A 13071-nucleotide genomic window follows, 5' to 3' on the forward strand; every position below is an offset into this window, starting at 1 on the left:
CCGAGCATCTGTGAGCTTCGCCGATGAGACGCTCGGCTGCTCAGGAGAGCTTCGGGGATCCCCAGCGCAGTCAGTGTACGTCACACTGCCTGCTACGGGAACCGGACAGAAGATGCGCTGAGGCTGGGAACGGGCCCCAGGTGAGTTAACTGGGGGGATGCGGCCATTTTTGGACACCCCCCCACCCCCACCGACCATACCCAGCGTATAAGACGATTCTTCTAAGAAGAATTTTCGGGGTCAAAAAGTAGTCTCATACGCCAGAAAATACGGTATGTTTTTTTTTTGGTTTTTTTTTTACATAAGGGATTGCCTACTTGGGGGGAAGGGAGGCCTCATTGAGTTTTATACTATGGGGCCCCATGAATCCTTGCTACGCCCCTGTGTAATACCATTGTTTTTTTGCAGTCGTATTACCACCAAATGTCCTAGCCTGACCATGAGTCTCATAACCTGAACTGACATCCACATCCCTTACCATCAGACCCTCAGTCAGGCCAGAATTGCATCAGCATTAAAGACACAAAAACAGGTATAATACGGATGGTGGAGGTCACAGATCATTATGGCAATATAAAGAATAAAAAAGACAACACGAAACACTTTGTATAAATAAGATTTAATGACCAATCTCACATTTGTTTCTCCAAAAGAAAGATTACACAGAATATTTATTAACTTTAAATATAGAATTCCGTATATAAAAAAGATGTCATTGTAAATGATACAGGTCACATAGGTATAAGCATCAGCTTTATCTGCAACACAACTTGTGCAAATTAGATTTAGTTTTTTTTAATGAGTTTGGAATTCTTTAAAAAATCATATAAAAAAGACTCAAAGATCATCTTACCTTGTATGATCTGTAACCCTTGTAAGGACTCATGCACATGACAGTATTGATCGAACCATGGGGCTCTCTGTTTAGATGCACAAACTGCTCCACTGAAGTTTTATTATATTTTTGACTGTACGGTTCCATATAGTGTCCATATGATCTTATATGGTGTCCAATACTAATAAGTTTGTATAACTTCCAATATTATCCTTGTCAATGGTCTAGAGCAGTGCTTCTCAATTCCAGTCCTCATGGCCACCAACAGGTTATTGTTTGAGGATATGCCATACAAAGAACACCTGTGATAATTATACTAGAGTATAATAACATCACCTGTGAAATACAAAGGAAATCCTCAAAACATGACCTGTTGGTGACCATGAGGACTAGAATGGAGAAGCATTGGTCTGGAAGAAAAAGCATACCCATACAGGGAATTTTATGAATATTACTGTATAGCCACAGTATATTACTGCATATATTACTGCGTACGCCACAAAAAGAGTCAGATTCGCCCCCCCTTCCATGGCGATTGCCTGCCATATCTCCCGTTCACCTGGTGTGCGGGCGACATGGCGGGGAGGAGGCACAGCCTTCCCCCCGCTCCTGATTAATGAAGGTTTACGCCTGGAAACAGGCATAAACCAGGCATAAATCTACACTGTCTTTGAAGCAATGTCTGTGCCGGGCACAGGGCCAGCCGGCTGTACTAAGAGACGTACCCCTCTCAGTAAATCAAGCTTGGGACAGGAAAGGGGGCGGAGCTTTACTTAAGACTGGCGTACTGGTACACCAGTCTTGATAAATTTCCCCTAATTTGTTTAGATTCTGATACAATGAGCATGTGCAAAAACATCCCCATCCAAACCCGCAACTTGGCTCCATACATATCAAAATGAGCACAAAGCTGTAATAGAGTCAAGTGCATGATCCCTTAATCTATAGAACCAACCCAAACAGTGAATGCATTAAAACAATACTTTCTTATAAAATATAAATATATATTTAAGCATTTACAGAAATAGACATGAAAGGTGGAACCATTTTGTGCCAGCAAAACAGGCCTGATTCCCCATAACATACTTCCTCTTACAAAAGTTTCTCAAGTCCTTTAGTCATTTCTTATGTATTTGACTTACTATTTTAATCATATAGTCATTTATTGCCTACTTCTACCACCTACTTAGAATTTCCAAAACAAAAACATTATAAAAGTCATTTTATTACGAAATATCCATTGTATTGCTATGTTTTGTTGAAAATATTCCCAAGATGTACTGTTTAAAGGCAATGCTCCTGTATATAGGGTGATCTGGTGATAGAGTTATTGACTAGAGATGAGCGCAACTTGACCATGCCCGAGTCCGATTATTCAACATTTGAGTCCCGGTGGCTGGAGACGTTGGAGGCAGCCATGGGAGTCCTGGAAAACCTGGATATAGCCATAGACCATGGAAAACCTATATAAAGCCATAGACCATGTTTTCCTGGCATCCCTAGGGCTGCATCAAACTTCTCAAATGCTGAACGATCAAACTCGAGCATGCTGCGCTCATCTCTATTATCGACCAAAAAACATTTGACGAACATCTATTGAATTTAGATGGGCACCTTGAAAGTGGCCTTAAGGCTAAATAGGCAGATATCGTTCTGTCTAATAGGAAAGAAAGAGGAAGTAGACAATGGTTTGTTCGATCAGCAATGGGGGTACAAACTGTGGAAATAAAATCTGACCAAACATGGTCAGGTCTACTAAAGTATAGCTACTCTATGATGAAACCCATAAGATTGACAAGTTAGTCCCTTTGTCATGAGCAATCTGGTTGATTCTACCCCGAACACAGTCCAGCGAAACCAATATCATTGTGCCACTTTTAACATGAAACGAAGATCGTAGAGCCACACTAGTCCATTGACTTCCTTCGGGCATCTGCCCACCGATTTGCTGGGAGACCACAGTTGGTTGCGCTTGGTCATTTATCCGGGTACTTATTGTTACTTTAACAACATTGCACGAATGGATCAATTTCAGGTTGAAAGAGACACTGACGCCGCCATTTTCTGCAATCTTGAAATATTTGTGGGCAAACTGGCCGGATGAAAGGAGCTGAATTATTTTATCACCGGGCAAATCCAGGTTGAAACTCAAAGGTTTATTTCTTACAGCTCCTGTGGGTAATCCAGAGCCGGATACCGAGGCTGTGATAGCGGTGGAGATTGCCGTCGGAATCCAGAGAAGACTCAACATGCTGATTCCAGAATTCTCTCCAAAATATCTCACGTTGCACTGAGCCGGCGAAAGAACCTCGAAACTTATTATGTCTCCAGAGTTAACTTTGGCCGCTCCGGATCCCGAGATGGATGTGTCTCTGTAGTTTACCCCAGACTTGAATACTTGCATTAATTCGGAATTTGTGCCATTTCGGTTTATGTAAAAAACTAGGTTAAAACCTTCACGCACACAGGTTGGACCCATCGAGTACAAGGCTTGTTGAAAGACAAATTTGACTACCCCAGACTCAGTTAATTTAATGCTTCTTCCATCGTGAGACAGACTGACCATGTAAGGATCAGACACAGAAATGATCTTAAAGGTGGGCCGATAGTTGGTTTGGTAATGCATTGCCGTGGACATCTGGGCACTCATGGCCACCGCTCCTGTGTCATGAGATAGCCAAAACAAGCTCAGTGGCGTGTTCAGATCATACACGTGTAAGTCTTTACTCTGGTTACAGAACTGGTTGGGGCTTTTTAGGACCACAGATATGGTTTGGCTCGGCTCAACCTCTACGGCACAACTTACGCTGGTGCTCTGGAAGTATTTTCCTTCTGGTTGTTCTATTCGGGAACCACTTATCTCATAACCTTCTTCGCTGTTGTTAAGTTTTAAGGAGAGCTGAAGAAAATTCCTGCAGTTATGTTTTACAGCAAAATTCAGGTCCGCCCATAACAAGCCGTGCTGTTTGAAGACCACGTGATTTTCTTCAGGAGACAAGATTTCGCAATGATCTTTCTCTTTGATCTTTAAGCTGAGGCCGAGGTAGATCTGGGAGTTAGGGATTTTAGATGGAGGCAGAGAAAGGCTGGCTGACCAGGATTCCGATAATTTGCTTTCACCGGTTGGGTCTGTTGTGCAGACGGTATCACTGTCGGCAGTACATGAAAAGGCTACAACCCCTTCTTCACATTCGGAGCAGGCTTGGCACTCCTGAAGTTCCTTATTAAAGAAGTATTGATCACCACAAATCCCTAAAGCTGCATCTTTTTCAGCAACCCCAAGACACCGGAAACCACCTAATAAAATAATAACATGTTTAGTAGTAAGCAAAGACCTCGCATGCAATAACTTTAGTTATTTAAGTTTCCCCTTAAGCTATTTTAAAAGAGAACTCCAGCCATACCCTTTTTTTTTTTTTTTTTTTTTTTTAATGGCCAGGAGGGGGGTGAAAAAAAATTTATATCCACTTACCTCCCCGGCTCCACACTGCCTCCTGCATACCGCCACCCCGGTCTCCAGTGCCCAGCAGTTTTTGTTTTGTTTTTAAAGTGTCTTCCATTTTATATCATTTTAAATGCATACTTCAGTAGAGTACATAAAGACATGAAAAAATAGAAACATCCATGAATACAAAAATTGAGCGGCACTCACCAAGTCCTATAATGTCCCGTTATTGTGGAAAAACTCATGGAACAGGTGCAGAAGACAACAGGGCAGCCATGTTGTCTTCTGCACCTGTACTATGTGTTTTTCACAATAAACTGAACATTTTCAGGCTTGGTGAGTGTCTCTCTATTTTTAGATTTATGGATGTCTCCATATAGACTGATCTTTTCAGAGTACCATCAAGTCCTGAAGACGTTTGCTTAATGACATGTGTTAGGGACTGTCGGGTTGCCTGTGAATAGTGTATTCTATACTATTCTATACTATTTGGAGGTAAATATGAAAACACATGAAAAAAAAAATGGAATGGGGCAGAAGCAACTGCAGTAGCTCTGCTAATGTGGGTGTGAGGCTGGCATGCCTGAATGAGAGTTCTTCCATGTGCTTTGGCTCAAAGCACACAATGCAGCTATGACATCAGGGAGTGTCCATATACTCAGCAAGCACAAGATCAATGAAATTTAAATGGTTACTGTCATAAAAAAAACATCTTTTGACAAAGTTTTGAGCGATCAGTGTCTCACCCCATGAGACCCCCACCAATTAGGAGAATGAGCCAGGAGATGCATGCACTACTGCATTTCACTCCCCCGCTTGCAGCAATCTCCAGCTCCATTATAAGTCTATGCGGCTGCCGTATGACCCTACCCCCCCCCCCCCACATCAAAACTTTTCAGATGCCCCAGTGACATGTCAAAAGTTTTTTGTTTGTTTTATATAAGAGGGGTATACTTTAAAGAAGGTGTGTCAGGTGTGTTTAAAAAAAAAAATCCATATGCAACCATGTAAAATTAGATTAGATTAGTGGTACCGTTGGGCTCCATTGAAGTTTATTGTATACAACTAAAAAGCCATAATACGTTGGTGTGCACAACGCCTAAAACTGATATCTCACAAATTCTAAAAGTTATTCACAATACCCATCCATACTTATGGGATTAAGCCATACCTGGGGTGTTTAAGCACTTAATTCTCTCGCCACAGATACTTGGTGAATCCATGCACTCATCTCTGTCCTAAAATAGACAATGAAATAAAATTATTATTAATATTGGATATATTTTGCTCTTTTTCAGTTTTTTTTTTGGCATTGGAGGAATAAGGTAAGTGCAGTTGTTATTACGCCATTAACCAAAGATCAGTATTTTAGACCAGGATCAGTTGGGATGTCAAACTCGCTGCCCCCCCCCCCCCCCCCCAGCTGTGGCAAAACTACAATTCCCATCATGCCTGGACAGACAAAGCTAAAGCTTTGTCTGTCCAGGCATGATGGGAATTGTAGTTTTGCCACAGCTGGAGGGCCACAAGCTTAACACCTGTGTGATAGAGTTAATGTCCATAATGAGTTTTACAAAGTCTTAACGCTATTCCAGTGGAAGAAACCCATATGGCGGCTTAAGAACAAATGGCGACTATTAGCTAACAGAGTTACCCAATAGCAGGCAGATTTGTCTAGGCTGAGTGTCTGTGCTATTTTAATAGGGGGATAACAATAAGCATGTGGCAGACACCTGGGGAAAAATTCCAACCTGTCTGACCTTCAGTCCTCCAACAGTAGACTGTGCCATATACTGTAGATTGCTGGGCAGGTTCATGGCAGATTACCAGCTCTACCAAGCAGCTGTCTATATCTCACCTTCCTGCAGGGGTCATGGGATGTCATGAGATGAGACAAGATGGTTGTACCCATGCACAGTACTGTCTGTAGATAAATACCCATGAACACCAGTTCTATATTGCGATTACTTCAACGTCATCTCTCTTTATTAGAGATTTGTTGTTCTTACAATATAACATGGTAGATACAGCACACTGTAGAATACTGCTACATATCTGAATTTTAAAGGGGTATTCCGGCAAATGTACATTTTTTTACAATATTTTGTAAAATATTTGTGAGCAACATCCCTTTTTGCAAGCCACACCCATTTGGCCGAAGTGATATTTTGTACCTGTTCTCTGATACACCACGCTGGGGGGAGCGCTCTGACAGCCGTGCGGGGCTGGGGGAAGAGGGCTCTGACATACCAGGTGGGGGGCACTCTTAGGGGGGCGCACTGTGCCAGGACAGGGGGCACTCTGACATGCCAGGCAGGGAATAAGGGGGTGGCGGGGGCACTCTGACACGCTGTGCCGGGGGGGGGGATATCCCAGGATCCCTGCGTCCCTGCACTTAGGACTCCTCTTCCAACCTGTGTAGCGCTCACTGCTCTGATGTGGAGATAAAAGAAATACCGCAAATACCATCCTGGTAAAGTTAAGGCTGGTTAACCAGTGCCAGAGATGGTATTGGTATTTTCACAGTACATCGCCCAGCCCTAATATATATATATATATATATATATATATATATATATATATAATATATTCTTTTAACATGCGTAAGTAGCACTAAGAGGTAATGCAACCACTGGCTGTGTTGGGAACTGCAGGGCTGCTCAAGCCCTGGTCTTGGCACAATTACATTCTCTAGTGCTGTTGCATGCAGATACTGAGCCTTCCCAATGTATATACTAATGAATTCGAATAGACATTACTCATGGTGAAGCAGCATGTTGGCATAGATGTCAATCCCCACTTGCTCTGCTACACTGTGCCGTGGCTGAATCATTAGGGACACATAGCTTTCCATAGTATATGCCAACATGCATTAGAGGAGACTTTAGGGGAGGCTCGGTATCTGTATAACTGTGTATGTAACTGCAGTTCCCAACTCAGCCACTGGTGGTAGCAGAGGGACCATGTCACCCCTCCTTTTTGCTGCCAGTGTAATAAAAAATGTATTCGCCAGAATACCAATTTAAGGTTTTGAAATGACTTGATATTAAGTTAGACTGAAACATCCTCAGAAGACCACTTCTTTATACTGACCAAATACCCTGAATCAAATCTGCTGTTCTTCCATATATCATGCAGACTGGCTATGTTCTTTGAGAAGACCAACTTCCCAGAAGACCACTCTTTATTCCATTTTGAGTAGTCATCTCACTGTAACTCTCTAACTCGATATACATATATTTTTTTACTTACTTGACAAATCCGATCCACATTTTCTGAACAATCGGACAGCTGGAAGAATCCTGCAGGACACAATGTACATTTTGCACAGACGGGAGGTGCCTTCTGAAAGTCACAAAACTCTTCGCTTTCGCAGCTGCCGCATTCGGGTAGAGAATCCTCAACGTCAATCACTTTGGCGTCCACGTCCACCTTATGGACAGAGTACGTCTTCTGGAGATGGTTCCGAACCTGGTTCTGCATCCCTTGGAGATGAGCCTCGAAATACTGCTGTATGTCCTCCTGTAGACTCTGGAAGGACATCTGCTTCACGGTGTCGAATAGGATGCTGTACTGGACTTTGACCATGTCCATCTGCTCATACATTCTCCTCTGCTGCTCTATGATCTCTCGTTGCTGGTTGACCAGTAGGTTCTGCTGCTCGGAGAGTTTTTGCTGTAAATCTGTGATGGTCTTTTGTTGGATTTTCAATGACTCTACAAACTTCTCCTGGCCTTTGGCGAGCTGCAACTGAAGAATCAAAGCGTCTTCCGATGGAACTTCATTCTCTCCTAAAAGATATGGGATTCAGTGAACATTTCATGGAATTGGTGACCATTCTGTAGGTTCTAACTAAGGCTGTCATGTGACATTGTCTGCACAATATTGTTACCAAGAAGAAATGATGAGTAGAAGGAGACAATACGTTGAAGAGTTTATAGTTTGTGTTGACGCAGACCCATAGATCGGCATGGAAGCTGGGTACACAAAACGGTAGGACATTTTTATTTTCCCGCTCCCTCAATTGTGCTGGTAATAGAGGTGGATGGGGTTATATTGTGACTACAAGTGGTTGCACCCATTACTAAGATGGATTTTTTGGCCGTGGTTGCAGCCACTTGCAGGTCGTAACATGACCCCATTCAGTTACATTAGCCACATTGTAGCATGACTCAGGGAGCGCGACACATTGATCTTTGGCTGCGTAACCTGTGTCATCGTGTAACCTTACCCTTCGCCTACGAGGCCCCCTTCAATCTTCATCCTTCTTACATTCTTTGCTTTTACTTCAGACTTTCTCGACTTACAAATTACTTATAGCCTGTAGACTAAATAACATCTCTCAATGCCAATAAGCTGCGTGTAAGGCTTCTTTCACATTGCATTAAATCTCTTCATTTAAATGCATTCCTGGGAAACCCTTCCTACGTAGGGATTTCATAGATTCCTTTGACATCTACCATACAGCGGCATCTATACCATAGGCACGCGTTAGAAAAATAAAGTGATCTTTTCCCTGCCTTGTTTTATTCCATAGTGTATATTACAAGCCAGGAAGTATATATATTCTTCATCGACAAATAGCAATGCCTTTAAAAGAAAAAAAAATGCAAACTTTTTTTACAATTTTGGCTTGGAGTAGTGTTGAGCGGACTTGCGGAAACTGTCCAGGTTCGGTGAGTTCTATGAAACGGAAGGCTTGGCAGTGAAATCCCGATGACAGGAGAAGTTGGATGCCGCCCTATGGCAGTATCCATGTTTTCCTGGCATCCAATTTTTTCCAGATGCCAGTAATCAAAGGCCAAGCTTTCCAGTTTGGAGAAGTTGCCGGACCCGGACTGTTTCCTCGAGTCCACTCGAATCTATAAATTTTTCCAATTTTTTGTTTAAACAAGCAAGATAACAATTGAGTAGCCTACGGGTCCTATTCCACAAAGCAATTTTTCAACAATTAAAGATAAAAGATGTCAAAAGATCTCTATGGCGAATTGTTCACCCAATTAAGCGGAACGATGAACGTTAATTTTGATCGTTCTTGCGGTCGTCCTGTCGCCGCTACTGCCTTTGTCTCTACTGCGAATGACTGAACGACGTCTTGTTGCACCAAACGCTGCGTTAACAATTTGCAGAGCAGGAGAGGTTTTCTATGGGGAGTTGCTGCTGCTCTGGACAGTTCCTGACATGGACAGAGGTGGCAGCAGAGAGCACTGTGTCAAACTGGAAAGAATACACCACTTCCTGCAGGACATACAGCAGCTGATAGGTACTGGAAGGGTTGAAGTTTTTTTTTGTTTTTTTTAAAGAGAAGTAATTTACAAATCTATATAACTTTCTGACATCAGTTTATTAAGAAAAAAATCCCTGGAGTATCTCTTTAAGCAATAGTACTGTTTCCAATTGACAATCTCTACCAGACAGCTCGTCTCATTACTACTACTCTTGAAGAAAGGGGACACAGGACTGATTGGATCCCCATCTATTATGAATTATAAGCCTATTCCCTTCTGAAATAACAGGTCCAACCAGTGGAACCCCAACCATACTCAAGAAGAAAAGGAAATTGCCCAGCAATGTTTCAGTGCCCATAGAGAAAGAATGGAGTGTTCCCCTCATACATATATACTGGACTCCAATCTGAGGTGCAATTTCCCTTCATTTTAAGGATCAGTGGGGGTCCCAGTGGTCAAACCTCCACCGTTAGGGTATCCCCTTGAGAATAACTTGAGAAGATACAAAAATGAGGAAAGGGGGGAGGGTATAGCCCTCAGCCAGTTGTGCAAACAGCCACCATTTACGCTCAAGTGGGGAGAATTATCCAACATGGTGTAAAGTGAAACTGGCTCAGTTGCCCCTAGCAACCAATCAGATTCCACCTTTCATTCCTCACAGACTCTTTGGAAAATGAAAGGTGGAATCTGATTGGTTGCTAGGGGCAACTGAGCCAGTTTCACTTTACACCATGTTGGATAAATCTCCCCCAAGTTGTGTAAAGTGAACGCACTAATTCATATTCCGCTCTCCGTACAGTGTAATCTCCAGCTCCCTAAAATGTAATCCTAGCAGTAAGTGACCATCTAATTGAAAGTTAAATAGATGGGAAACATCTGTGTGCACATGTACGCCCTGCGGCTATTAGGAACATATGCTCCTAAGAAACCGCTGCTTATAGCGAACAGACCGGCCTCCCATCATATCAGTGACCGGTCAGGCTCATGAACGGATCTATGATACCCGGGATCGCAGACAAATGCCCCCAAACACTTTAATCACTGCCAAAACAAGTATGGCTGGACTATATGAATGGCACGCCATGTCATGGGGAACAGTTCTCAGACTTTTTTTATTCAATTTGAAAAATTTTAGTGCAAATTTTTACACAACAAATCTATGAATTGGGGCCATTTCAATTTTGCCCAACAAGACTTCCATGATGTCTGTAGTTGCACAGGACCAATATTGGGGATAATGGATGGACCATGAATCAGATATTACTAGGAATATTGTGCCCCGATCTTTCGTTCTTCTTGACTCAGGTTTGCAGGAGAGTAATTTGTGTTATAGGAATAGAGGGATTTTTGTCCTTTGAAGTTTCTTGGTAATTTCTCAGACTGATGAAAATCTTATCTACACTCCCGACACGCCCACCCCCCAACGCCAAACCCCACCCCCACCCCCAAAATCAGCTGCGAAAGAAGATGTTGGCTCCTATATTAAAAGTATTTTCTCTGCTGTTGTGTTTCCGTGGGGGAAGGAAGCCGATAGGAGGGCATCATTTGTCAGAACTGTCCCAGAGACTATTATTTCTTTTGCCCATAGGAACAAGGATATAACTGCTGGGGGTGCACAGGCTGCAGTCATTGTACCGTTATTATATGTAGTATTCCTTTACTGTAACATTATCACTGTTATATGATGTCACTACATGTACGTGCATTTCTCCTATACTGTGACATCACTGTCCTGTACTGTGACATCACTGTGTGTATTAACCCTGTACTGTGACATCACTGTGTATTATCCCAGTACTGTGACATCACTGTGTATTATCCCTGTACTGTGACATCACTGTGTGTATTATCCCTGTACTGTGACATCACTGTGTGTATTATACCTGTACTGTGACATCACTGTGTGTATTATCCCTGTACTGTGACATCGCTGTGTGTATTATCCCTGTGCTGTGACATCACTGTGTATTATCCCTGTACTGTGACATCACTATGTGTATTATCCCTGTACTGTGACATCACTGTGTGTATTATCCCTGTACTGTGACATCACTGTGTGTATTATCCCTACACTGTGACATCACTGTGTGTATTATCTCTGTACTGTGACATAACTGTGTGTATTATTCCTGTACTGTGACATCACTGTGTGTATTATCCCTGTACTGTGACATCGCTGTGTGTATTATCCCTGTGCTGTGACATCACTGTGTATTATCCCTGTACTGTGACATCTCTGTGTGTATTATCCCTGTACTGTGACATTACTGTGTATTATCCCTGTACTGTGATATCACTGTGTGTATTATCTCTGTACTGTGACATCACTGTGTGTATTATCCCTGTACTGTGACATCACTGTGTGTATTATACCTGTACTGTGACATCACTGTGTATTATCCCTGTACTGTGACATCACTGTGTGTATTATCCCTGTCCTGTGACATCACTGTGTATTATCCCGGTACTGTGACATCACTATGTGTATTATCCCTGTACTGTGACATCACTGTGTGTATTATCCCTGTACTGTGACATCACTGTGTGTATTATCTCTGTACTGTGACATCACTGTGTGTATTACCCCTGTACTGTGACATCACTATGTATTATCCCTGTACTGTGACATCGCTGTGTGTATTATCCCTGTACTGTGACATCACTGTGTGTATTATCCCTGTACTGTGTTATCACTGTGTGTATAACCCTTGTTCTGTGACATCACTGTGTGTATTATCCCTGTACTGTGACATCACTGTGTGTATTATCCCTGTACTGTGACATCGCTGTGTGTATTATCCCTGTGCTGTGACATCACTGTGTATTATCCCTGTACTGTGACATCACTATGTGTATTATCCCTGTACTGTGACATCACTGTGTGTATTATCCCTGTACTGTGACATCACTGTGTGTATTATCCCTGTACTGTGACATCACTGTGTGTATTATACCTGTACTGTGACATCACTGTGTGTATTATCCCTGTACTGTGACATCGCTGTGTGTATTATCCCTGTGCTGTGACATCACTGTGTATTATCCCTGTACTGTGACATCACTATGTGTATTATCCCTGTACTGTGACATCACTGTGTGTATTATCCCTACACTGTGACATCACTGTGTGTATTATCTCTGTACTGTGACATCACTGTGTGTATTATCCCTGTCCTGTGACATAACTGTGTGTATTATTCCTGTACTGTGACATCACTGTGTGTATTATCCCTGTACTGTGACATCGCTGTGTGTATTATCCCTGTGCTGTGACATCACTGTGTATTATCCCTGTACTGTGACATCTCTGTGTGTATTATCCCTGTACTGTGACATTACTGTGTATTATCCCTGTACTGTGATATCACTGTGTGTATTATCTCTGTACTGTGACATCACTGTGTGTATTATCCCTGTACTGTGACATCACTGTGTGTATTATACCTGTACTGTGACATCACTGTGTATTATCCCTGTACTGTGACATCACTGTGTGTATTATCCCTGTCCTGTGACATCACTGTGTATTATCCCGGTACTGTGACATCACTATGTGTATTATC

The 13071-nt window shown here is 42.4% G+C and overlaps 1 protein-coding gene across 1 annotated transcript in view; it reads right to left on the bottom strand.

Annotated features, from left to right (window-relative positions):
• Positions 1 to 653: 653 nt before the first annotated feature.
• Positions 654 to 13071, bottom strand: part of LOC138784852 (uncharacterized) — a 31264-nt gene continuing 18846 nt past the window's right edge. Inside the window, exons 5-7 of the mRNA XM_069960545.1 lie at positions 7533 to 8071; positions 5452 to 5518; positions 654 to 4132 (exon numbers count right to left, since the gene is read on the bottom strand). Coding sequence (XP_069816646.1) covers positions 2607 to 4132; positions 5452 to 5518; positions 7533 to 8071 — 2132 coding nt within the window. The 3' untranslated portion in view covers positions 654 to 2606. The remainder of the gene's footprint in view (positions 4133 to 5451; positions 5519 to 7532; positions 8072 to 13071) is intronic.

This window comes from Dendropsophus ebraccatus, chromosome 2 (genome assembly GCF_027789765.1).
Source record: "Dendropsophus ebraccatus isolate aDenEbr1 chromosome 2, aDenEbr1.pat, whole genome shotgun sequence".
NCBI lineage: Eukaryota > Metazoa > Chordata > Amphibia > Anura > Hylidae > Dendropsophus > Dendropsophus ebraccatus.